This window comes from Eptatretus burgeri, chromosome 7 (assembly GCF_056783735.1).
Source record: "Eptatretus burgeri isolate ZD-2024b chromosome 7, Ebu_testis_v1, whole genome shotgun sequence".
NCBI lineage: Eukaryota > Metazoa > Chordata > Myxini > Myxiniformes > Myxinidae > Eptatretus > Eptatretus burgeri.
In genome coordinates, this window is record NC_140967.1 from 6,076,075 (window position 1) to 6,102,742 (window position 26,668).

General features: G+C 44.1%; 2 protein-coding genes across 17 annotated transcripts in view; one reads left to right on the plus strand and one right to left on the minus strand.

Annotated features, from left to right (window-relative positions):
- The window catches only part of LOC147022605 (ubiquitin carboxyl-terminal hydrolase 2-like), an 82,128-nt gene extending 65,214 nt beyond the window's left edge, over nucleotides 1-16,914 (minus strand). For 3 of the 13 annotated variants that reach the window (XR_015059811.1, XM_085887339.1, XM_085887332.1), the window contains exons 1-6: nucleotides 11,982-12,555; nucleotides 11,545-11,658; nucleotides 6,326-6,431; nucleotides 5,875-5,988; nucleotides 2,311-2,416; nucleotides 1,864-1,975 (exon numbers count right to left, since the gene is read on the minus strand). The gene's annotated coding sequence lies outside the window, so the exon portion shown is untranslated. The other 10 variants (XM_085887334.1, XM_085887327.1, XM_085887328.1 and 7 more) reach the window with 10 other exon arrangements.
- A 5,456-nt stretch (nucleotides 16,915-22,370) lies between these two features.
- Nucleotides 22,371-26,668, plus strand: part of TAF1A (TATA-box binding protein associated factor, RNA polymerase I subunit A) — a 50,542-nt gene continuing 46,244 nt past the window's right edge. The window contains exon 1 of one of the 4 annotated variants that reach the window (XM_085887346.1): nucleotides 22,371-22,526. In XM_085887346.1, coding sequence (XP_085743472.1) covers nucleotides 22,451-22,526 — 76 coding nt within the window. In that variant the 5' untranslated portion in view covers nucleotides 22,371-22,450. Of the gene's footprint in view, nucleotides 22,527-22,635; nucleotides 22,767-26,668 lie in introns of those variants that run through there. The other 3 variants (XM_085887350.1, XM_085887348.1, XM_085887349.1) reach the window with 3 other exon arrangements.

A 26,668-nucleotide genomic window follows, 5' to 3' on the forward strand; every position in this document is an offset into this window, starting at 1 on the left:
TTCATTGAAACCAGCCTACTGGGATAGGTACGATTCCACATACATGCAAGCGAGGTATGGCTGCACTCGACATACATGGGTTTATTCTAAAGTGAAGGAACTGCTTCCATTGGCTTGCTATTCATTAACATTTAGCCAAAATGCTGTAAAAAAAGAAAAGGGAAAAAAATGTTTGCACAACTATGAAAGACAAATTTATTTGTCCTATTACACGGTCTCATAGCCTCGGGACTCTTACGCATTGACTTGTACATTGTGTGCATGGTAATATAAGTTACTTTTCAACTCTCGAGTCGAGACGAGGCCGATAAATCCGTCGTCCGTCCGACGAGGCCGATAAATCTGACGTGCTGTGGCTTTATTTTATTATTCTCTTTTCTTCATTGTTTTCCACTGGTGCGACATGACGACAGTAGGTATAAAATAAATAAAAATGCAACAGAACGTCAGATTTATCGGACTACTCGAGACAATTGTCGCAAGGTGTGTTCTTTTTTTTTTTTCATCGTATCCGGACAAGTTTTCATCGTATCCGGACAGCGAGATTGCTTCGTTTTATGCGCGGAGAGATATGGCCGATGACATGGGCTGGCCTTGTGTGTGATTAATTCGCCGCGAAGCAACATGTCCGCTGCGCTGCGCTGTTCACGTCACCTCACTGAAATATTTCTGATATCGAGCAGTATGCAAGTCAAATTTATATTATTGAATTACGAATAGGATTTAGTCTAACCCGTTGTCATTTCCGAGTCTTCCTTCGATGTCCTCCCGATAATCATGAACTCCGGGAATTTCATCGCCATTTTCCTCTGCTTGTCGTGCTTCGGGCTCGAACGGGTAAGGTCGTACTTCATTTCCAGCTGACTGAACTTCACCTCCCGCGACTATGTTATCCGACAATTCTCCATGTGATTCAGACCAAAATCCTTCATTTCTCTCACACTCACTGTCGTTACCAGACAAATGAAAGTCAATGTCATCCATTATTCAAAACCAAATGTTCGATTTTTTTTAAAGCAGAAATGAACGAAGCGATTGAGTCGACCAATCAAATGTGAAAACGCACAGCAAGCCAATAGAATCACGTAGACCACCAGAGTAATTAACGTGCAGCCTTTGTAATCCTGGAGTTGACGTCATGTTGGTTACGCCCCTTTCAGGAGCGTTCCCGAAGAAGTTTATTTTTTTAATTTTACATTTTACAGAATGAGTGTTGTGAAAAAAAAAATTGAGAGATCTGAAATCATGATGAAAAACTCCTCTCGGACATATGTGTGTGTATATATATATATATATATATATATATATATATATATATATATATATATATATATATATATATATATATATATATATATATATATATATATATATATATATATAATTTCAGTACTTTGGCATGTCAGGTGACCTTTAATGGTGAAGAACAACAAAAATTAAATTCTTATGCCAGGATCTTCACCAAAATCGAATCAATTTGTCATGGTCACACTCCCAACCTGTCCACCAAGTTCCACGCAAATCTGTCCGCAACTTTTTGATACATAGTGCTGTATATCATTTTTGGCGCTCTGTCAATGGTGAAGAATCATTTCAATTATATAGTCGGATCCGGATTTTCACAAAAATCTAATCATTTCATCACACGCTGAACCTGTCCACAAAATTTCATCCAGATCCGTCCACAACTGAGATAACCTCAACACAAACAGAGAAACAAACTGGTGAAAACAACCTCCCTCACCAGTGGTGGAGGTAATAATGGCTAACCCACAAGGAAATCAGCATCAACCAATTTGAATTGGAAGAGTAAAATAACTCAACTTTCAGAATTCAGCAGTGAGTGAACACATTGAGAGTTACCATGTTGGGAGCAGCCTGGAAGTGCTTACTGGATGAGACTCGTTCTCTCAAGATGAACTACTGCCATCCGCAATGAGAAGTCCCGACAAATGAAACTTGGACTCGCACTCACCTGGACAATGTTTAACAAAGCCTCGTCAAATAAACCAAGTTGAGAGCAATGAAAGCACATTCCAACCCAAGATTAAATATTGCACGACAATCCCAGATGAAAATGTTTAATTTTTGGAATGAGCTTCAAAAACCTCAATTTTATTGAAATAATTTTTTAATCATTGACAATATTCAAAGGAGCAGTGAAAATTTGAGAAATTGGCATTTCGTTCCCTGTGGACGATGTTAGATGACAAGGGTCGCAGTTGTGAAAATGATCCAAATATTGGCACTGAATGAGCCACGGGAAAAGGCATCATCGACCATTTACTTTGTGATGGCCATTTTACTCACAACTTGGAAAATTCAAGATGAAGCACGAGAACTGTCAGTTATCGCCGGAAGGTGCCTTGTGGACGATCCACTTGTTCTGGCCATGGAAAGCAGTAGTTTTGACTGACTGGAGGGAAGAACATGAGAAATAAAAACAAGGAGTTGGTATGGATGAGAAAGGTTGAAAGAATGCAGATCAGTATTAAGGAGAGACGCAAGTAAGCACGGGATGTAAAGGAGGAAGAGTGGGTAGGTTGATCAAGATCACAAGCAGCAATATGTAATAAGAAAACCGCAATGTGCTCAGTTTGATACATCACGTGCACCACCTGTCCACATTCACACGGTTTGCATCATGAAAATAGATTGAATGCAATTGACTTGCATCACCAAACAATTGTGTTCACACGTAAATTTATTCAACATGAACAAATGACATCACAAACATGACCTGGGCCACTGCTATCGAGAAAATACCCATCATGCTTTGTTCAACTGACTGCCATTCACCACAAACTCAGAAACATCATTCACTGAAGAAATGTAACAAATGGTACAGTTTGAACAGTCGTTCTATAAAGATTAGTGAAGTCGAAGAAAACCAGATAATGAAACGAGGTTGCACATATTACCGAAAAAATAAAAATAATGTACAAATAAACAAAGGTTCCACACGTGAAGTTAAATATCAAACTCTTAACAATCCTTGGGTGATGTACATTTCGGCAAATTCCCTCCCACGGTAACAATTCCCATTGTGGGTCGTGGGAGGGCGTGAATAGAAACATTTAATGTGTGACAGGATAAACCTCACAGCTGGTAGTTTTCAGTTGCAAGGGGAACTTCTGTCATGGTGGTGATTGCAAGGGATTGTTGGATAAATTAAAAAAATTGCAAAAAATTTTTTTGACAAATTTTAGTGTTGAGGTTCTCAGAACCACATGCATCCAACAGATAGTGGTCCCAAGACAGTTATTCCATGATGAAACGTGGAGATAGTCCCTTCCCTTTTGTCTTGCGGGACAACATGTGTTGCGATGATCTCATAGCTTGGCTTGCTTACATCATTTCGTCCCTACGATTCTGATTAGTCCTGAGGTAAATTTGAGCCACGTGCGCCTTCGCTGTGAGAAGGGTCCTCACGGAGGCCAGCGCGTGCGGTGCCACTACGAGGAAACAATGACACGCGAGCATTAACAGCGCAGAGCCCCCGTTCCCAAGTGAGCCCATAACCCAACGTGTGTGGCGAGTCAGTACGCTTGGCAGTGTGGGATTATCGACTCGAGCTTCCGATGATCTGGGGAAGATTGCCGGTTGCACTAAAAAAGGCATACGAATGAATACCGCTGAAGAGGCTGCACGAATGGTGTTTTTCACAATACAGGAAACAGCCAGCATGACGCCCACACTGCACGAAACGTGTACGGAGGCCGATAAAGGCGACTCCAGGCCACCTTGGGGAGGATGCGGGTGTGCCAAGTCAAATCGGCGCGTTCCTTTTCAACCAAATATCTGATACATATCAATGTTCACCCCATGCACATGCTGGCAGAGTTGTGCGGATGTACGTAATGGCCGAACCATGCGCAATGTATGGAATGTGCTCAAAGGCAGACACATACGCCGCTCGCGACTGTTATCGTACAAAGCAGGGCACGAATGCACTGCTCGTGATTTTGTATCGTCTTTCCTCAATATCTGACACATATCAGTGTCCGCCCCGCGCACACGCCAGAAGAAGCGGGCGAACGCGAGCACTGACCACGTGGGCCATGGATGATCCGCGCGAATCATGCATGGATTTATCCATAACAACGTACCTTCGGCCCTCGCGGGCAGCAGCGGATTTCCCCACGGATGGTGAACGTCTTCTCGTCTCTATGGCCAGCGAAGCTGCGACAGAGCAGGGGAATGTTGTCCAGTGTGGGCCACGTTGGCGCACGCAATGATCATCGCTGGTCGGACACCCGAACGGGCATGCGGGAACCTCGTCCAGTCGCCAGGGCACAGCCCGGGAGTTTTTGCGGGACGATTCGCATGCCAAGTTCGGTGTGGGCGATTCATGTCATGTCGTGGGGTCGGAGCGGAATATTTTCGCTGTCTGGGATGACCTTGCCGGAAACGGAGTGTTGCGGTTTTCGGCCAAAGTTAGCGGGCCACGTGAGGGGTTGGGGCCAACCGGAGTGCCCGATTCAGGTGATGACGCTTCGCTTCGGTGTTGCCCCGCTCTACGAGTCCTTTCAAGGTCGGAGCGGTCCCTCCGCCTTTCTCTCGCCCTCGTCTCTCTGCCTGACATCACCACGACCCACCTCTTCTCCGCCCACACGACGCTGACCCCACCCACCGACCACTCAATCCACGCATTCTGGACTCCACCCTTTCTCCATTCAAGCCCCTCCTTCACGCCCACGGTCTCCACACGCGCTGCTGAAGCCAGAGACGACACGTCGGGTACCGCACCACGGAGCATCACCCCCCACCGAGGGCGTGTTCCTAGTAATAATTCACGAAATTAATAATGTAACCCGATTCACCCACAGACGGGAGAACCGAGGTCACGCGGTTGAGTTATTGGCGTCCACACTGCCACTGCTCACTTATATCAACTTGAAATGTTACAAATCTGACAACCATCCACCGCCATTTCTTTTATTCTGAAATTTCTTCAAGTCCGATTTGTATTTGGGAACAGAACCATGATGCTTAACGATTTTGAAATTGAATGCTCTTTCGTCCAAATGCTGATAATTGTTGAAAAGACGACGTGAAATGGAATTTGCACTTGCAACAACAGGTCAAGTGCCAGTTGAGCAGACACCAGCAATGGTAAACCCACACAGTGAATGCACAAAAGGCCTCATTCAGCATTCAGTTTCCAAAGTCATGTATTCCTTTGTTGGAGTCACGATAAAACTTCATTTCTTGCCCTCTCTTGAACCAATTCGTATATTGTGGTGGTTCCGATCCTGTACTCGCACAAGCTTGCTTGCTGCCTCACCTGAATCCAGATGTAAACGAGAAGGGCACTCTGTTGAGCGCACACCTCCACCATGTAATGCCGGATCCACGAGAGCATATCAGGCCCAACAAACTTTTGAAATATCATGCCATATAATCGTTTTTGAGCCACATCGCTTTATGGTGAAGAACTATAAAAATTATATTCTTATGCCCAGATCTTCACCAAAATCAAATCAATTTGTCATGGTCACAGTCCCAACCTGTCCACCCAGTTTCATACAAATCTGTCCAAAACTTTTTGATATATAGTGCTGTCTATCATTTTTGGCGCCCTCTCAATAGTGAAGAAACACTTCAATTATATAGTCGGATCTGGATTTTCACAAAAATCGAAGAAGTTCGTCCTCGTCACACGCTGAACCTGTCCACAAAATTTCATCCAGATCCGTCCACAACCGAGACACAAACAGAGAAACAAACGGGTGAAAACAACCTCCCTCACAATCAGTGGTGGAGGTAATAATGGCTAACCCACAAGGAAATCAGCATCAACCAATTTGAATTGAAAGAGTAAAATAACTCAACTTGAAGAATTCAGCAGTGAATGAACACATTGAAAGTTACCATGTTGGGAGCATCCTGGAAGTGCTTACTGGATGATCGACTCGTTCTCTCAAGATGAACTAATGCCATCCGCAGTTAGAAGTCCGAACAAAGGAAACTTAGACTCGCACTCACCTGCACAATGTTTAACAAAGCCTTGTCAAATAAACTGAGTTGAGAACAATGTTCGCACATTCAAACCCAAGATTAAATATTGCATAACAATCCCAGGTGAAAATATTTAAGTTTTGGAATGAGCTTCAAAAACCTCAATTTTATTTAAAATAATTTTTTAATCATTGACAATATTCAAAGGAGCAGTGAAAATTTGGGAAATTGACATTTCGTTCCCTGTGGACGATGTTAGACGACAAGGGTACTCAGTTGCGAAAATAATCCTAATATTGGCACTGAATGAGCCACGGGAAAAGGTATCATCGACCATTTACTTTGTGATGGCCATTTTACTCACAACTTGGAAAATTCAAGAGGAAGCACGAGAACTGTCAGTTATCGCCGGAAGGTGCCTTGTGGACGATCCACTTGTTCTGGTCATGGAAGGCAGTAGTTTTGACTGACTGGAGGGAAGAACATGAGACATAAAAACAAGGAGTTGGTATCGATGAGAAAGGATGAAAGAATGCATATCAGTATTAAGCAGAGACGCAGGTAAGCACGGGATGTAAAGGAGGAAGAGTGGGAAGGTTGATCAAGATCATAAGCAGCAATATGTAATTAGAAAGCCACAATGTGTTCAGTTTGATACATCACATGCACCTCCTGTCCGCATTCACATGGTTAGCATCATGAAAATATATTAAATGCAATTGACTTGCATCACCAAACAATTGTGTTCACGTGTAAATTTGTTCAACACGAACCAATGACATCACAAACATGACCTGGGCCACTGCCATCTGGAAAATACCCATCATGCTTTGTACAACTGACTGCCATTCACCACAAAATCAGCAACATCATTCACTGAAGAAATAGAACAAACAGTACAGTTTGAACAGTCGTTCTCTGAAGATCAGTGAAGTCGAAGAAAACCACAGATAATGAAACGAGGTCGCACATATTTGGCCTTAGTTATTTTTTTCACTTGGTTTACAGATCTGCCGACGGTATATTTGCCAAAATGAAATATAAATATAAAACACATTTTTAGCCTTTTATAATTAAACATTTTCCGCCGATGGTGGTAAAGTTTCAAAACCCGAAATGTAAACGTCGGCATTTATTTTCAAAATATAATTTAGTGTGCGTGCACAAAAATGCCGAGTCCCCTATAACCAAACTGCAGTCGTCTTCGGTCATGGCGTCTGAGCAGTGGCCAGCGTGGTTGAGATTGACTGTGGTTTCTGGGGCGAAAGTGATTGTTAAGAAGCATGTCAGCGGTCTAAATTCGAGTGACTGTATTGGTGATTTAATCACACAACATCTTGACGATGAATATTCTGGCCAAACTATTGCATCAATTCAGTGCAGCAGCAGGGATGATTAGCAGGTTACTCTCGATCGTGCTTATTTTGTTTCCATCAAAAGTTGTACACCGCTGTTCGTATTGAAAGATTTTGGTGCCAAGTACATCAGTTTCCCTGCGAGATGCTGATATTCCCTTTCAACGGACCAGAAATCAGCCTTTGATGTGCTCATGGCGATGGGGAGACAGTACGATCAGATGCCCGCTGAAAAGTAAGAGCTGGTTATGGCTCTGATTGACCGTTTTGAGCATGTTGACTCCTCGTAGACACCTTTTTTTTAGCTCGCCTGTTCGAAGAACAGAGAGCTTGAGCGATACCCCCGGCGTGAGCGGCAGCGTGAAAATGTTAAAGTTTTTGGTGCAAGTTATTTTTTCCTTTCACTTTTTTATACGCCCGATATCTATATAATCGGGGCGTATTATGCGATTCCAGTCGTCATTCCTTTCCTGTCCGCACTCTAACTCCCAAAGTTTTCAACTTTCACGTTTCATATTTGGTACATAGGTCCAGACTGTGGAGACGGTGTCGTGACATACGTTCGTCATCTAAAGTGGTTGCCATGGCAACCAGGATGCTATTTTCCATGTCGTAGCACAATTCTGTATATACCTTCTTGTTCGGGCGTATATTGTGCTCACTTGCGCTCGTTTCTGATTACAATATACAAATACATATATTGCTTCAAAATTATTAGGATCAGACTTCACTGCAATGCGATATTAAAAATATTAATTGTTAGACGAGTCTTTTAAAAACGATAAATGTATATTGTATGAACAGGCGAGCATTGGGTGGCTTTGACACCAACTCTGGTTTAATCATATCCAGCACTATGCACTGGTGTGCGCACGCACACGTCTCAGACTTGGACATTAATTTTCTCAGCATTGTTTCCATTTGTTTGATGATCCAACAGGTTTCTATAAGAAAAACATGCCAGACTATATTGTAAAAACAAATTTTAATCCTTCTTTATTGTTTTTCACATCAGATGATACAGTGAACATGGGCATCCTGCATTTGAATGGTCTTCCATCTTCAATGTCTTCTTAGATCCTCCTGGTCGGGGATATATATTTATTTCCCCCCCCAACCTACCCTTGTCTTTTCCATGGAACATCTGAAAAAAAAAAATCATAAAAATATATCTTTTCTAAAAATTGAAATTATATTTATATTTCGACATACCGACCCTACATTTTCGCTGAAGAACTGCGAAAACCAAGTGATAAAATAACGAAGGCCTTACCGAAAAAATAAAAATAATGTACAAATGAACAAAGGTTCCACACGTGAAGTTAAATATCAAACGCTTAACAATCCTTGGGTGATGTACATTTCGGCAAATTCCCTCCCACGGAAACAATTCCCATTGTGGTTCGTGGGAGGGCGTGAATAGAAACATTTAATGTGTGACAGGATAAACCTCACAGCTTGTAGTTTTCAGTTGCAAGGGGAACTTCTGTCATGGTGGTGATGACAAGGGATTGTTGGATAAGTTAAAAACTTGCAAAAAAATTATTTCGACAAATTTTAGTGTTGAGGTTCTCAGAACCGCATGCATCCAACAGATAGTGGTCCCAAGACAGTTATTCCATTATTATACGTGTCGATAGTAGTTTCCCTTTTGTCTTGCGGGACAACATGTGTTGCGATGATCTCATAGCTAAGTTTGCTTACATAATTTCGTCCGGACTCTTTTCTGATTATTCCTGAGGTAAATGAGCCACGTGCGCCTTCGCTGTGAGACGGGTCTTCACGGAGGCCAGCGTGTGCGGCACCACTACGAGGAAACAATGACATGCGAGCATTAACAGCGCAGAGCTCCCGTTGCCAAGTGAGCCCTCAACCCAACGTGTGTGGCGAGTCAGTGCGCTTGGCAGTGTGGGATTATCGACTCGAGCTTCCGATGACCTGGGGAAGATTGCCGGTTGCATTAAAAAGGCATACGAATGAATATCTCTGAAGAGGCTGCACGAATGGTGTTTTTCACAACACAGGAAACAGCCGGCACGACAACCAAGCTGCACGAAACGCGTACAGAGGCCAATAAAGGCGACTCCAAGCCATGTTGGGCAGGATGCGGGTGTGCGAAGTAAAAGCGGCACGTTCCTTTTCAACCAAATATCTGATACATATCAGTGTTCGCCCCAGGCACACGCTGGACACGTGCCTAATGGCCAAACCATGCACACTGTATGGAATGTGCTCGAAGGCAGACACGTACGCCGCTCGCGACTTATCGTACAAAGCAAGGCACGAATGCACTGCTCGCGATTTTGTATCGCATCTCCTCAATATCTGACGCATATCAGTGCTCGCCCCGCGCTCACGCCAGAAGAACCGGGCGAAAGCGAGCACTGACCACGTGGGCCATGGATGATCCGCGCGAATCATGCATGGATTTATCCATAACAACGTACCTTCGGCCCTCGCGGGCAGCAGCGGATTTCCCCACGGATGGTGAACGTCTTCTCGTCTCTATGGCCAGCGAAGCTGCGATCGAGCAGGGGAATGTTGTCCAGTGCGGGCCACGTTGGCACACACGAAGCAAGCACAATGATCAGCGCTGGTCCGACACCCGAGCTGGCATGCGCGACCATCGTCCAGTCACCAGGGCACAGCCCGGGAGTTCTTGCGGGACGATTCACGCGCCAAGTTCGGTGTGGGCGATTGTCATGTCGTGGAGTCGGAGCAGAATATTTTCGCTGTCTGGGATGACCTTGCCGGAGCGGAGTGTTGTGGTTTTTGGCCAAATTTAGCAGACCAAGTGAGGGGTCGGGGCCAATCGGACTGCCCGATTCAGGTGATGATGCTTCGCTTTGGGGTAGCCCCGCTCTGCGAGTGCTATAAAGGTTGGAGCGGTCCCTCCGCCTTTCTCTCGCCCGAGTCTCTCTGCCCGACATTGCCACGACCCGCCTCCTCGACTCCACCTCGTCTCCGCCCACATGTTGACCCCACCCACCTACCACTCAATCCACGCACTCTGGACTCCACCCCTTCCCCACTCAAGCCCCTCCTTCACGCCCACGGTCTCCACACGCGCTGCTGAAGCCAGAGGTGACGCGCCAGCTGTCTGGTACCGCACCACGGAGCATAACACCCGTACCGAGGGGCATGGTCCCGGGTAATTAAATCACGTAATTAGGTAACCCGATTAACCCATAGACGGGAGGACCCGAGGTCACGCAGTCGATTTATTGGCGTCCACACTGCCACTGCTCACTTATACCAGCTTGCAATGTTACAAATCTGACAACCTTCCACCGCCATTTCTTGTATTACGAAATTTCTACGAGTCCGATTTGCATTTGGGAACAGAACCATGATGGTTAACGATTTTGAAATTGAATGCCACTTTCGTCCAAATGCTGATAATTGTTGAAAAGACTAATTGAAATGGATTTTGCACTTGCAACAACAGGTCAAGTGCCTGTTGAGCAGACACCAGCATCTGTAAACACACACAGTGAATGCACAAAAGGCCTCATTCAGCATTCAGTTTCCAAAGTCATGTATTCCTTTGTTGGAGTTACGATAAAACTTCATTTCCTGCCCTCTCTTGAACAAAGTCATATTGTGGTGGTTCCGATCCTGAACTCGCACAAGCTTGCTTGCTTGCCTCACCTGAATCCAGATGTAAACAAGAAGGGCACTCTGTAGAGCGCACACCTCCACCATGTAATGCCGGATCCAGGACAACATATCGGGCCCAACAAACTTTTGAAATATCATGTCATATCTCTAAATGGTGAAGAACTATAAAAATTAAATTCTTATGCCCAGATCTTCACCAAAATCAAATGAACTTGTCATGGTCACACTCCCAACCTGTCCACCAAGTTCCATGCAAATCTGTCCACAACTTTTTGATATTTAGTGCTGCAAAAATTTTTGCCCCCCCTCTCACTGGTGAAGAATCACTTCAATTATATAGTCGGATCCAGATTTTCACAAAAATCTCATTAGTTCGTCCTCGTCACACGCTGAACCTGTCCACAAAATTTCATCCAGATCCATCCACAACTGAGATAACCGAGACACAAACAGAGAAACAAACGGGAGAAAACAACCTCCCTCACCATCAGTGGTGGAGGTAATAATGGCTAACCCAAAAGGAAATCAGCATCAACCAATATGAATTGGAAGAGTAAAATAACTCAACATGCAGAATTCAGCAGTGAGTGAACACATTGAGAGTTACCATGTTGGGAGCAGCCTGGAAGTGCTGACTGGATGATCGACTCGTTCTCTCAAGATGAACTACTGCCATCCGCAATTAGAAGTACCGACAAATAAAACTTGGACTCGCACTCACCTGCACAATGTTTAACAAAGCCTTGTAAAATAAACCGAGTTTCGAACAATGTACGCACATTCAAACCCAAGATTAAATATTGCATGACAATCCCAGGTGAAAATGTTTAATTTTTGGAATGAGCTTCAAAAACCTCAATTTTCTTTAAAATCATTGACAATATTCAAAGGAGCAGTGAAAATTTGGGAAATTGACATGTCGTTCCATGTGGACAATTTTAGACAAGGGTACATAGTTGTGAAAATGATCCCAATATTGACACTGAATGAGCCACGGGAAAAGGCATCATCGACCATTTACTTTGTGATGGCCATTTTACTCACAACTTGGAAAATTCAAGAGGAAGCACGAGAACTGTCAGTTATCGCCGGAAGGTGCCTTGTGGACGATCCACTTGTTCTGGTCATGGAAGGCAGTAGTTTTGACTGACTGGAGGGAAGAACACGAGAAATAAAAACAAGGAGTTGGTATCGATGAGAAAGGATGAAAGAATGCATATCAGTATTAAGCAGAGACGCAAGTAAGCACGGGATGTAAAGGAGGAAGAGTGGGTAGGTTGATCAAGATCATAAGCAGCAATATGTAATAAGAAAGCCGCAATGTGTTCAGTTTGATACATCACGTGCACCACCTGTCCACATTCACACGGTTTGCATCATGAAAATAGATTAAATGCAATTGACTTGCATCACCAAACAATTGTGTTCACACGTAAATTTGTTCAACACGAACTAATGACATCACAAACATGACCTGGGCCACTGCCATCTGGAAAATACCCATCATGCTTTGTTCAACTGACTGCCATTCACCACAAACTCAGCAACATCATTCACTGAAGAAATAGAACAAATGGTACAGTTTGAACAGTCGTTCTATAAAGATCAGTGAAGTCGAAGAAAATAAAAATTTATATATATATATATATATATATATATATATATATATATATATATATATATATATATATATATATATATATATATATATATATATATATATATATATATATATATATATATATATATATATATATACATATATATACATATATACATATATACATACATATATATATATGCCTGGTGTTGGCTTAATGGTTAGGGTGGTGGGCTTAGGATCCGAGTATCCTGAGTTCAAATCCCACTCGGCTGTTGAATTAATACCAGGTGGGGTTGACTCTGCCTGTCATCCTTCCGAGGTCGGCAAAATGAGTGCCAGCATGCTGGTATCCTGTGTCGGAGTGGCGACCTGTCCAGGATTGTACCCAATAGCCAAGGAGACTGCTTTGGCAGCACCAACGCTCTGCACAGAGTATGGTCCCAGTGGATGGATATATATATATAGTGAATAGTGAAGTCGAAGAAAACCACAGGTAATTAAACGAGGTAGCACTTATTGCCGAAAAAAAAAATGTACAAATAAACAAAGGTTCCACACGTGAAGTGAAATATCAAAGTCTTAACAATCCTTGGGTGATGTACATTTCGGCAAATTCCCTCCCACGGAAACAATTCCCATTGTGGGTCGTGGGAGGGTGTGAATAGAAACATTTAATGTGTGACAGGATAAACCTCACAGCTGGTAGTTTTCAGTTGCAAGGGGAACTTCTGTCATGGTGATGATTACAAGGGATTGTTGGATAAATTAAAAACTTGCAAAAAATTATTTTGACAAATTTTGGTGTTGTGGTTCTTGGAACCGCATGCATCCAACAGATAGTGGTCCCAAGACAGTTATTCCATTATGAAACGTGGAGATAGTCCCTTCCCTTTTGTCTTGCGGGACAACATGTGTTGCGATGATCTCATAGCTAGGTTTGCTTGCATCATTTCGTCCCTACTCTTTTCTGGTTATTCCTGATAGTTAGGGAATTTTAGCAAATTGTATTGACCATCTGTGAAAAAAATTGCTTCCCAAAAAATTTCTTCACTAACGTATTCATCTCGGTTTCAACTAACACCCATCAATTGGTGTAAACCCAAATCTTTGTGGAAAATTCTGGGGAGCCAATCAAAGTTCGGGTGCTCAGAGGGCCTGCGTGAAAAAAAAAAAAATAGGAAAAATTAACTTTTGCCAATATTGACTTGTGGGATTTCTAGCTTGGGGTTTTTGGGGTGCTGAATTGATTCCAACCATTAGATTTTAGGTAAAATGAATCCCTGGCCATAAAATATTGATATGATACATTTTTCGATATCTCGTACTATGTTTTGCGGTAATTTGGCTCAATTGATTCAGATTGTTCAAATTGTGCTGAAACCAGCATACAACATTTTTGAAACAACTGCAATATTGTTGGTTATACTTGTGCTCATGCTCAGTAGAATGCTCTTTGTTAGCTGACGTTAGCTAAGAGCTTTTAGCTCTAAAATTATTGTGTACCGGACTCAATATAAGTTGAATATATTCAACGTTTGAAGATCTTAGCTGAAGGAGGAAGGACAGCAGCACTCTGGGTCTGGTACTATGGCAGAATCGACCTCATCAAAAAAAAATGACAAAAAATCAAAAGTTGCAAAAGCCAGACAAGGCTGCCCTCGCAAGGTCCCTGAAGGCATGTCTGGAACCTGTCGAACAACCCCCCGAAACAAGCCTTGTGGTTGATGGTGGGTGGCTAATGTACAATGTCAAGTGGGAGGCTATCCTTACTTGGAAGGATGTTTCCGAGAGCTACCTCCGGTTTGTGAAGTCCATGGGGAGCCATCGCCTCCGGATAACAGTGGTCTTTGACGGATACGGCAGCTCCACCAAGGACCATGACTGCTTGAGATGAACAAAGAATGAATGCTGTGACATTCAGATTCATCTGGATCTCAAAATCATCATTGCAAGAGAAAAGTTCCTCGATAACAAGAACAACAAAGCCCAGCTCGTTCTGCTCCTTGCTGAGACATTTAGTAGGAATGGAATCAGTGTACAGCAATGCTCCAATGATGCCGACACCTCCATCGTCCGCGCAGCTCTAGACGAGGCAAGAGTGTCCCCTGTCGAGGTGAGGGCTGAGGACACAGACATCCTGGTTATGTTGATTCATCATGTTGCAGACCATCCGATCTTCCTCACGACAGCCAAAGAAACATCTTACGATGTCGGATAGATCCGGGAGGCCCTCCCAGAGATATACCGGAGGTATCTCATCTTCTTGCACAGCTTCTCTGGCTGCGATACAGTGTCTGCAATTTTTGGGTTTAGCAAACAAACTTTGCTAAGCAAGCTCTGCAAGACTGATGAAGCAGAGAGGACAATGGACGTGTTTATGGACATCCGAGCTGAGAATGGTGATATCATTAAAGCAGGCTGTGATCTTTTCATGCTCATGTTCCATGGGAAATCCTCCAAAGACTTGGAAGACTTGAGATTCGACATCTTCAGCAAGCGAGCTGCTACTGGGAGCATAAAACCTGAGAAACTCCCCACGACAACAGGAGCTGCAGCACAGCACTCTCTCCGAGCTTACCTCCAGACTAGAGACTAGCTGATGCTGCAAAGTCCATCGTTGGATGCCCGGGACTATGGATGGCAACTCACTGAGCAAAGATATGCACCAGTCCCTTCTACAGACCCCATTGCACCAGACTACCTCCTGACGTTTGCCAGCTGCAACTGTGCGGGGAACTGCAGCTCACTTTGGTGCTGCTGTAAAAAAAAAAAAGCAAGGAGTCAAGTGTATTTCTGCTTGCGGCATCTGTCATGGTAACTCTTGCCTGAACATAAACCAGCTGGATGACAAGAGGAGTGAGGAAGATACTGGGGAGTTTGATGAATAAGGTTGTAAAAGCTGACGAAGCAACATTTCCATCGAGCACAGTTCTGTTAAAAATGTCAATAAAACACATTTTACATGATCAAGGATTCAGGTTCCTCAAAACTAATGGTTGGAATCAATTCAGCACCCCAAAAAACCCCAAGTTAGACATCCAACAAGTCAATATTGGCAAAAGTTAATTTTCTGATTTTTTTCACGCAGGCTCTCTGAGCACCCGAACTTTGATTGGCTCCCCAGAATTTTCCACAAGGATTTGGGTTTGCACTAATTGATCGGTGTAAGTAGACACCAAGATGAATACGTTGGTGAAGAAATTTTTTGGTAAGCAATTTTTTCACAGATTGTCAATACAATTTGCTAAAATTCCCTACGAGGTAAATCTGAGCCACGTGCGCCTTCGCTGCGAGACGGGTCCTCACGGAGGCCAGCGCGTGCGGCGCCACTGTGAGGAAACGACGTGCGAGCATTAACGGCGCAGAGCCCCCGTCCCCAAGTGAGCCCTCAACCCAGCGTGTGCGGCAAGTCAGTGCGCTTGGCAGTCTGGGATTATCGACTGGCCTCTAGGTATTTTTAAGTTTGGCAAATAACCCTGTGCCCACGTGGTTGAATGATTGACGATTCACGGTCCTGTAAGGGACCCGCACCTTCGGAGTTATCCGAGGGTAACGATCTGAATTCCGGGTGTTCGGTGGAGTCGACTCTTCCGCTCCAACTGGCGGTCGTGCTCGTAGCCGATACCCGGCCCACAACAATACCTCCGCCACGTAATGCCTGCCCCAGGAGAACATATCGGGCCCAATCTTTGAAATAAATCATGCTTTCCAGTACTATGTCGTTTTTGGCCCTATTTCTCAATGGTAAAGAATCACTTTTGAAATTAAATTATCGTATCCAGATCTTCACCAAAATCTCATCATTTCGTCCTCGTCAGACACCCAACCTGTCCACAAAATTTCGTCCGAATCCGGATCCGTCCACAACTTGAGATATCCTGCACACAGACAGAAAGGGGTGAAAAAACATCATCTCCTTCACCTTCGGGGACTGAGGTAATAAAACCACCCAGAAAATACCCTGTGGTCGAAAAATCAGGTCAGAAAAAGTCAGCCGACCTAAACCCGGTATGAGAACGACGGGGCCGAGAGGAATCCACGGGGGAAACAAAAAGAACAAAAGGGCGCCCGTTCGTGAGGTAAATAAAATAGTCCATCCTCGGCCCATTTACTTCAGCTTATGAGAGCCGATCATCTCTTCGATTTATCGCAAACAACTATCCACTACTCGTTACCAACATCCTGAGGCTTTAAATAAAAAAAAATATAAAAAAACAGAGAAGGTAGAATCAAATAATAATAAACACGTGTTACCTGCAACGGGTTCAGCACGTAAACCGGAAATGGAATCTCTTCGATCTCTTCTTGGACACCGATATTTATAAATCGTTAAAACTCCGTTCACTGCGATAAGTAACACCAATAAGTGATTAGAAAGGGATCCATCGCCGGACTGAAGGGTGGAAAAAAAAAAACGCGCGCATATCTCGATCAAACTTCGGAAGCACAGCTGTGAACAACTCCGTCATGGTAATCATGTCGTGTACGAAACTGTGTTCGAACAAACAGAAAAAAAACATTACGAGGACAAGTCACGAAGTAACGTCAAATGGCGATATAAATCAGAGAATGTAATGTGTGTCGTTGTAGACGACTGTGATGTATCAGTAGTTTATACTAATGCATACATACATACATACGTACATTCATGGGTGCGGCGTGGTGTGGTTATGGGAGTCACGTGACCCGTCCACGTTCTGACGTTCTGACGTTCTGACGTTCTGACGTTCTGACGTTCTGACGTTCTGACGTTCTGACGTTCTGACGTTCTGACGTTCTGACGTTCTGACGTTCTGACGTGCTGCTGTGCTGCTGTGCTGCTGTGCTGCTGTGCTGCTGTGCTGCTGTGCTGTGTTGTGCTAAGTTAAGGCAGGAAATTACCAAAGTTGGTCAACATACCCAGGAATGCATGAAGTTCTGAAATGTTTTGTGGCATTGGGGCATTCGCAACCCAGGTCAAAAAACCAGTAAAGACCAGTAGCTTACTGGTCAACTGGTACCAGTTGAAAACCAGTAGCCAACTGGTACCAGTAAAGCCAGTTGGTTTCTTACTGGTTTTAATATGGAAATTGGAATAGAGTGATATATTACCAGTTGAGATACATGTATTTAACTAACTGGTATCAACTGGGACCAGTACATTGTAACTGGTGTCAACTGGGAGACCAGTACATTGCAACTGGTATCAACTGGAACCTGTAAGACTTTAACTGGTACAAATATGAGCTACTGGTTTTTTCAACTGGGAAATTGGAATTCTGACTGAATTTAACTGGTACCAGTTGAAACCAATAGAGACCAGTTAAAGACCAATTAGAACCAATAGAGACCAGTTGAAAATGTGTACTGGTTTTAACTGGTTTTTCGACCTGGGAATTGCTTCAACTTTGCTCTGAGAGGACAAAATGCCTTGACAGGAGATTGAGTGATGACCCAGGTATTCAACTTCACGTGCCATAAAGGTACACTTCTCATACCTTGGGTGTGTAACCCAGCTTGTGACAGCCGATTGAGGACTTTGTTTAGGTTCTCGAGGTGTTCATGCTGTGACTTGCCAGTCACTCTAGGATGTCGTCCTGGAATACGACTGTCTTTGGTACAGTTTTCAATAATGTCTCCATCTTGCGTTGGAAGATTGGTGGCAGCAGAGCGTATGACAAATGGACATCTGTTGTACATGTAGATTCCTTGATGGGAGTTGATGCATGTACAGGGCTTGGAATCATCATCCAGTTCCATTTGAGCATCGACATTGGTCAAGTCAAGCTTAGTGAATGTCTGGCCACTCATGAGAGTGGTGAACAGATCCTTTGCTTTGGGCAAAGGGTAGCCATCCAGCTTCGAATAGTGGTTGATCGTTGTTTTGTAGTCCCCACAAATGTGCACTGTTCCATCTGCTTTGAATATTGGAACAATAGGTGCTGCCCAGTCGGAGTACTCGACCGGTGAGATGATGCTCTCACTCTGCAGGCGGTCAAGCTCACATTCGACGATTGATCGCATCATGTAGGAAGCAAGTCTAACCTTATGGAAAAATGGCTGAGCATCTGCAGAAACATGAATCCTCACTTTGGGCCCTGCAAAGGTGCCACCACCATCGCTGAACAGCCCAGGGTACTTGGTGAGTATGGTATCGTATCCACTTCCTCACTTTCTCACTTGACTTGACTCAATCACGACAAAATGTCTTTATATCACAACTTCCAGATCAACGGTTCTGCATACGTGTTGAACTCCGGATGTGGAACCAAGTGGTCACCTGGCATCATTGTCGATAACATCGGTGAAATGGTGTTTCTTGTGAAGTTGTGTGATGGTAGATGTATGCATCAACATGTTGACCAACTCAGGTTACGTCATGGGGAGGCAAACATTGAACCGGCTCAAGTGCCTTCGTCACCGACTCCTGCGTTAACACCACCTGCGTTTGAACCTGAGGTGTTTCCTCATTGAAGCTTTTCACCTATCAATATACCTGAACTCCTTCCCGACCCTGGACCCCTGATTGAGAAACCCACAGCAGTCACAATCAAGGACAGCCCTCCACTAGCACTTAGAGGATCAGCTCCCATCTGTAAACATCACTTCATATGTTTACAGAGTCTTCCACTTCAGAGTCTTCATCCCTGTTCATTGAATACATTACAAGGACATATGCTATATTTATGGGGAAGAGTCATGTTTTGCCTGTTTTTAAATTCTGGCGACATTGAGCGTATGTTGTCAGTAGAGTAGTTCCAAGATGGCGGCTCCCTTAGAAGCATTCACCAGGAAGGAGCAACGTTCTGTCATCTGTTTGGGGGGGAAGTGAGGGTGTGAATCCCAGTGAAATCCATCGCAGAATGAAAATTCAACATGGTGACGCATGTTTATCGCTGCAGCAGGTGTACGACTGGGACAGGGAGTTTAAAAGTGGAGTGTGCAATGTGGCGGATGCTGCTCACTCGGGCAGGCCTCACGCAGCTGACACACCAGAAATGGTTGCAGGAGTTTAGTTTGTGCTCAGGGAAAACCGTCGCATTACACTGGATGAAGTGCATCTCCCAATTGAACATTAGTAATGGTTCAGCACACCTTATCATTCACAACTTGCTGGGGTTCCGCAAAGTGTCTGCAAGCTGGGTGTCTAGACAACTCACACCCAAACTGAAAAAAACGGCGAGTGGACACATGTGAAGAACTTCTGCAACTTCAGTAAACAGGTGATGCAGTCTTACAGTCTTTCGCGTTGTGACTGGGAAAGCTGGTTCCACTACTTTCAGCCAGAAACAAAGTGGACAAGCAAGGAGTGGCCCCATTCAACTTCACCGAAGCTCCAAAAATTCCGCACACAGCCTTCTGCTGGAAAAGTAATGCTGATGCTCTTTTTGGGATAGCCGAGATCCAGTTGTTGAGCATTGCATGCCCAGAGGGACCACAGTCACCAGTGCATCATACTGCAACCTCCTCAAAAGTCATCTGGAACCAGCAGTCATCTCAAAACGTCGTGGACTCCCCACTACCGGTGTTTTTCTGCAGCATGACAATGCTCAACCCCGTCCCACTCGCGCTACAGCTGCAACAATCGAGGCATTGCACCTCGAGTGTCTTCCTCATCCACCCTACTCGCCAGACCTCGCCCTTTCGGACCACTTAAAGAGGCGCTTGGTGGAACCACTTTCCGATCCCATGAAGAGGTCCAAGAGGTGGTGCACGAATGCCCACACAAGCAGATGATGTTGAAAATGATGTTGGAGATGATGTTGGAGATGATGTTGAAAAATAACACAGTTGTTATACATGTACATGCAATAAACAATTTGTGAAAAATATTTCAAAATCACTGAGTGACTGGCCCTCGTATGTGCAGCTGACTTTGCGAGGTCATCATTTACGCACACAGTATTTGTGTGAGTAACAAATAGATATCCACAAATTTTATACACACCTTTCACAACTGTTTGATTGACAAATTGTCTTATTCAACAGAAAATTTTGGTGGTTGTAAAACTTGGAATGTTGTAAAACGTAAACGTATTGAGGGAAGTGGCTGAGCAGGTAAGCGAGATGTTAACGGATATTTTCAATAGTCCCCTGGAGTCAGGACAGGTACCGGAGGATTGGAGAGTTCCAAATGTAACGTCATTATTTAATAAAGGATCCACAGAAGAATTGGGAAACTATAGACCTGTTAGTTTGACTGCAGGTGTGGGGAAGGTGTTGGAGACATTAATTAAGGACCGGATGAGGAACCATTAAAATAAATACAAACTAATTAAAGGTAGTCAGCATGGGTTTACCAAAGGTAGTTCCTGTTCCACAAATATTTTGGAGTTCCATGAAGCAGTTTCTGATTTGGTGGACGAGGGAAAGGCAGTGGACATAGTATATCTAGACTTTAAGAAGGTATTTGATAAGGTACCACATCGGAGGTTGTTTGATCAGGTGAGGGCTTGTGGAGTGGCTGGTCAGGTAGTTAATTTGATTGCAGTGAGGTAGTTAACTGGCTTAGTGATGGGAAGCACAGAGTGGCTGTGAGTGGGAGGATGTCTTGCTGGGAGGATGGAAGTAGCGGGGTACCTCAGGGATCAGTACTCGGACCATTACTCTTCATGATTTACATCAATGATTTGGATAGTGGGGTGAGGCTCCAGTCGGATTTCTAAATTTGCAGATGACACAAAGTTTGGAGGTAATGTGAATGTCAGAGGGGGTGGTGATCAGATTCAGGAAAGTATTGATACTTGTATGGATTGGGTAAAAGATTGGCAGATGTAATTTAACCTGAGTCAGTGAAAGGTGTTGGGGATTGGAAAGAACAATGAAAATTGAGATTACAGGATGTAAGGGGTATTTTTGGAACGTGTCACACAGGAGAAGGATCTGGGGGTGGAAATAGATATGGGAGGTAAACAGGCAGCACAGTGCTAGGCAGCTGTAGGTAAAGCAAATAGGGGTTTAGGTTGTATTCGGAGGGGGATCAGTTATAAATCAAGAGGTGGTGTTAACATTGTACAGGAATTTAGTGAGGGTCACATCTAGAATATTGTGTGCAGTTTTGGTCACCACAACTCAGGAAGGACATAGATGCCATAGAGAGGGTTCAGTGTAGGCCTACGAGATTGATTCCAGGCCGAGCTCGACTCAGCTATGAGGAGCGGCTGAAAGAGACAGGGTTTTATACACTAGAAAGGAGGCGGTTCCGAGGAGATATGATGGAGATGTTTAAGATAATGAAAGGTATCGATAAAATAAGTGAAGATGAATTATTCAACAGAGTAGACAGTGATAGAACCAGGGGCCATAGCCTGAGAGTAAGTAAGAGGAGAGTTGGGATGGTGGTCAGGTCAGGGACTTTCACTCAGAGAGTAGTTAATGCATGGAATGGTCTCCCTGGAAAAGTTGTGGCAGCAGAAACAGTAGATAAGTTTAAATTAGAATTAGATAGGTACCTGGAAGTTATGGAGATCGAGGGGTATGGGGATGTTGGCAGGACTGAGGTAGTGTGAGCATTGATGGGTGGTTGTGTGCATGTGTACGGAGTAGTGTTGGTGGGGTCTCATGAAAGGGGTGTTGTGTGGTTAATATTGTGTGTTTTTAACCAGGGCCATGTCCCCTCCCCTGAGAAATAAAATAAAAACACAAAAACTACAAAAAATAATGATTGTATTTTCTTATTTTGATCTTGTGTTGATACATTTGTGTGGTGTTGATGTGGACACAGGAATGATGATGATTCGAATTGCCTCCACTCCGCATCTCATTTCCTTGTGAGTACCAAATATTCGGTGTAAACTCGGTGGTCCTGTTTCTGCCTGGCTGATTCGTCTGTGCCTGATTTTCGAGCCGCGGAATCTGCGCAGCGGAAATCGCGAATCTCGTCAAACCATCTGCTGCAGCAGGATCGTTGTCGTTTCAACGTGTCTTGGTCATGGGTTCTGAAATCGGTGATGGAGACATTGATGACGTCCGAGGAAGTTCATCAGAAGGTTTAACCGCTGATGAAGGTCTCCTCGAAGTGTTATTTATTTATGAACCTTTGGTTTGGGTGTTTTCATGCCTCCTGTAACGTATCATGTGCTCTCTCCCCCCCCTCCCCCATCGGCCGTCAGTTTTGCGTCCATTGATTTGTTGCTGCAATGTAACTGGTTTGATTAAACTCGTGGGAACGTTATAAACATGGTGGACAAGAATCGTTGACGCAGGAGGCCATTTGGCCCACCATGCCTGCGCTATATCGATACCAGGTTCATCCAAGCGATCAGTTCGATGAGATTTCACTGTGAAGGAGTTTCACTTTCAGATTATATTTTTTTATTATCATTTTATTTTTGTATATTTTTAATTTTTTTATATTATTATTTTTTTATTATTTATTTAATTTTATTTATTTATGTGTATGTATGTATGTATGAAGGGTTGAGGCTCGTGGAAGTGCTGGAATACAACGGATCAGGACACAACATATCGAGAGGAGCTGCAGAAAGAAAAGGGGGGGGGGATGCAAACAGCAGGGCCGAGGGACAAAATAGTCAGAGACAGACAAACGAGGGATGCAAGTCGTGATGAGGGTTAGGGGACACCGCAACGGGTGGACACGATGGATACAGAAGCAAACAAACGAGCAAAAGCTTTGGGGGGGGGAGTATGGGGGGGGAGGAAGGTTTTATGTGGTGTTATGGGTGTGGAAAAGATTGTGGTTTTGCACGGGGAATGATCTGAGATGGTGGAGAATGATCTGAGATGGTGGAGAATGATCTGAGATGGTGGTGAACAGCCGTCTTGCAGAAGCTGTGTTGGGCAGTTTGGTTCCTCTGCGTGGTCTGAGTTGTGTTGCGTGTGGTGGTTTTGGTTACCCTAAGTGTTGCGGTTGTGCCTGGCAATTTTGTTCCCCTTCATTGTCTTGTTGGGCAGATTGGTGTGCTGAGCGGTTTGGTAGTGCTTGGTCTTTTGGTTGTGTTGGGCAGTTTGGTTGCGATTCTCACCTTGTATCCTCGATTTCTTCTTAATCATGCTTTCTTGTGCTCCTTTGTCTCAAGAAGTTGCCCTTTTCACAGTTGCAATGCAGCTTCTGATTCACTTTGTTTTCCATTAATTTTGTGTTCCAGAAAATTGGTTCGCGGGCACTAGCAGTGACCACTATTTTCATTGTGTCTGTGTGTCTGTCTATCTGTTTGTGACTCTCTCCAGAGCATATAATAGCTCCGTGACGTTTTATGCGTTCTTGATGAAACTTGGACACAAGCTAGAGATCATGGTCGAGTTGTGTCTTTTTGTACAAGGGGCGTCCCACACCCCTTGTGGGTGGAGCCACACCCACTTGAATTTTTTATTTATTTTTATTTTCTCGCAGTTTCATTTCCTCGAAGCTGTGCGTAATGTTCATAAGTACAACATATTAAAAAATCCGATTTGATTTGGTCAATTTTGACGGAAGCGATAGGTTTTTATGGTAGGGCTTCCTCAAAAGCTTACACTAACTCAATTGTACCTATCGTGGCATTGTTCAATAATGCCCGCGAACCATCGTCGCCTCCCGGCTTGTCTTTTTTTAATTTCAATTAATTTTTTTAAACGTGAAAAGGACTTTTATTTCAATATAATTTTGGTGAATGAATTAATGATGAAATCTATTTAAAATTGAGATTGTATGTCAGTTGTCAGCAACAGGGTGACCCGCTTAAAATCATACCGTGAAGTCCGTGTCGATAGCACGATAAAAAGTAGTGCAGTGGTGTCACAGCAATTTGCATAACTGAAGTTCGAGCATGGATTTCCATCATTGGTAAATCTACAAAATAGACTTTATTACTAATTACTGATATTTATTTAATCGTGTATATTAATGGTTTCAGGTTATTATTATAGTTTACATGCAATAGTATATCATTGTTGTGTCCACAGAAGTAGTGTGTATACCCTGGAATTGGCACATGCCGCTCGGTGTAAAATCAACGTCAATGGTGCGATAAAAACAAAAAGTGTAGTCACATTTTTGTTAGATTAAGCGAAAAATTTAGCACATGTATGTATGTATGCACCCTTGTTGCATGTCAGAAACCCATCTATTCATCATGCTCTCTAACGTCCAAGCAAAATTTATGATCAAACAATCTATTTTGTGCAAATATAATTTGGGATTATGGTGAACACGTATCATACAAATCAGAAAACGTAAAAAAAAAAAAGTTGGGATGGAGTCCCCAAAAGACAACCAAACAAGGTAGGAATGACAGACACCACAATACAATACCACAATCCTGTTACGGGTTGCCATCACGGCATATTTTGACATTTTTGTTGTTGGTGGCAATAGTAACAATTGTTTGAAGATGTCAATGTTGGAGGGAGTTGCATATTTGTATTTGTATTATTATATTGTGGGTTGGTGAAGTTGTGGGATTGAGACTTTAAAATGTCAACATGGCGTGATGGCTCCCGTAAAATGATTGTAGTGTTATTCATTCCTTCCTACTTTGTTTGGTTGATTTTTGTGCATTCAATCCTGACATTTTTTTTCATTTGAAAAAAAAAAAATTTTTGACTTGTTTAACATCTCGCTCAACTTGTTGCCATCAAGATTATTAGAATCTCCCTTGCTGAAGCTGAGTCTATGGTCTCTCATTTCGCCATCACAGACAGGTCTGTGGGCTCTCTGACTTCTGCCGCCTCCTTTCTAGTCTTGCACCCTCTTCTTTCCGTGCTTTGTCCGCTCCAGGTTTATGCAGGGCACACACGGTCCACCATCAACCACCTTCTGGTGAAACTACCTAAATCCAGGATCACTGTTCACCTCGACTCATTTGTTCTTTCTTTTCCCACCACCTGTGGGACCAACTGCCACATTCTCTTCAATCCCATTCCTCCTTTCAGATCTTTTAAGACGGTAGCTCACCACCATCTTAGATTTTCTCCAATTCAGAGCCATGATATTGTTACGGCTGTGGAAATTCGCAAACCACCATTCAGGTCCCGTAGGTGAGATATCTCTTTAGTACATGTGTAGTTAGCCCAAATCCGTTGTCTCGAGGGAATTTATGTGATTCATTCGGGCTGCGACGCTTTGAGTTAGCCATTTTTTCTTTTCTATCTTTATTTTGAACCAACCACGTCTCAACTGCCATCACACAACAACCACCAACCACAACGCCGCTTCACAACAACCACAACCACACCTGCCTCTCAACAACCACGCCATCCTCAACACTCCGCCAGCAACCGTCAACATCTCCACGAACACAAAAGGGGAACAACAACAACTCCCGCCCAATTTCTCTGGTAAACAAGAATGACGGTTGGAACTCAACTCCCGCCCTGATTTCTCTGGTAAACAAGAATGACGGTTGGAAAACAACTTCTGATCCAGCCGATCTCTGTTGGAATGTTCCCCTCCCCCCCCCCCCCCCGCGTGCCGCGAAGGGAGGGGCGGGTGCCGGGGAAATAAAAGGGCGCACGGAGGCGCCGCTCGAGAGGTCAGGTCAGGGCGGTCGGTCAGAGTGTCAGTGTCAGTCGGCGGTTCATGGTCTTCTACCCGTCTGGGTCTTGGAGAAGCGGTCCGTAGAGCGACCTGCTCGTTGGAGCTTGCAGTCGGTGGAGAGTCCGGGCGTAGCGGAGGGACGCGGACTGGAGACGCCGCTCTGCCAGCTGTGTCGCGCGGACCTGCGCGTTCGTACAAGGAGCGCCAGGGAGAGCTCGCCCACCATCGCACCACGAGGGTGCAGGTAACCTCCAACTGTCTCGTGGGATTCGTTTGGTCTGCCAAGTCCCACGCCATAAAGGCCCACGGGCCCTGTCTGATGCCCTTGTCTTTTGAGGGTGACCTTTTCTTTTGCTTTCGAATGAATATTGTTGGCGCCGTCTGTAAAGTAGAACTGTATAAGTGTTGCCGTGTGTGCGCGTAGTCGGTGTTAACTCTGCGTCGTCGTTGCTTTTGTTTTGATTGCTATATGTGCATTTTGACTGTTTGGCTGTATATATGTGCTTTCCGTGTGTCGTGTAATAAATGTGCTTTGTGTGAACTGTTTTCCCGTTTCGCTTCGTCTTTTCTTTATTGACCCTCCATCCTGCTTCACGTAAAGGGTTTGTAGTGGGCTTAATACGCCCGGTAATGAATCGGAACCGTCGAGGCCGACGATAACACCGCCCCGTT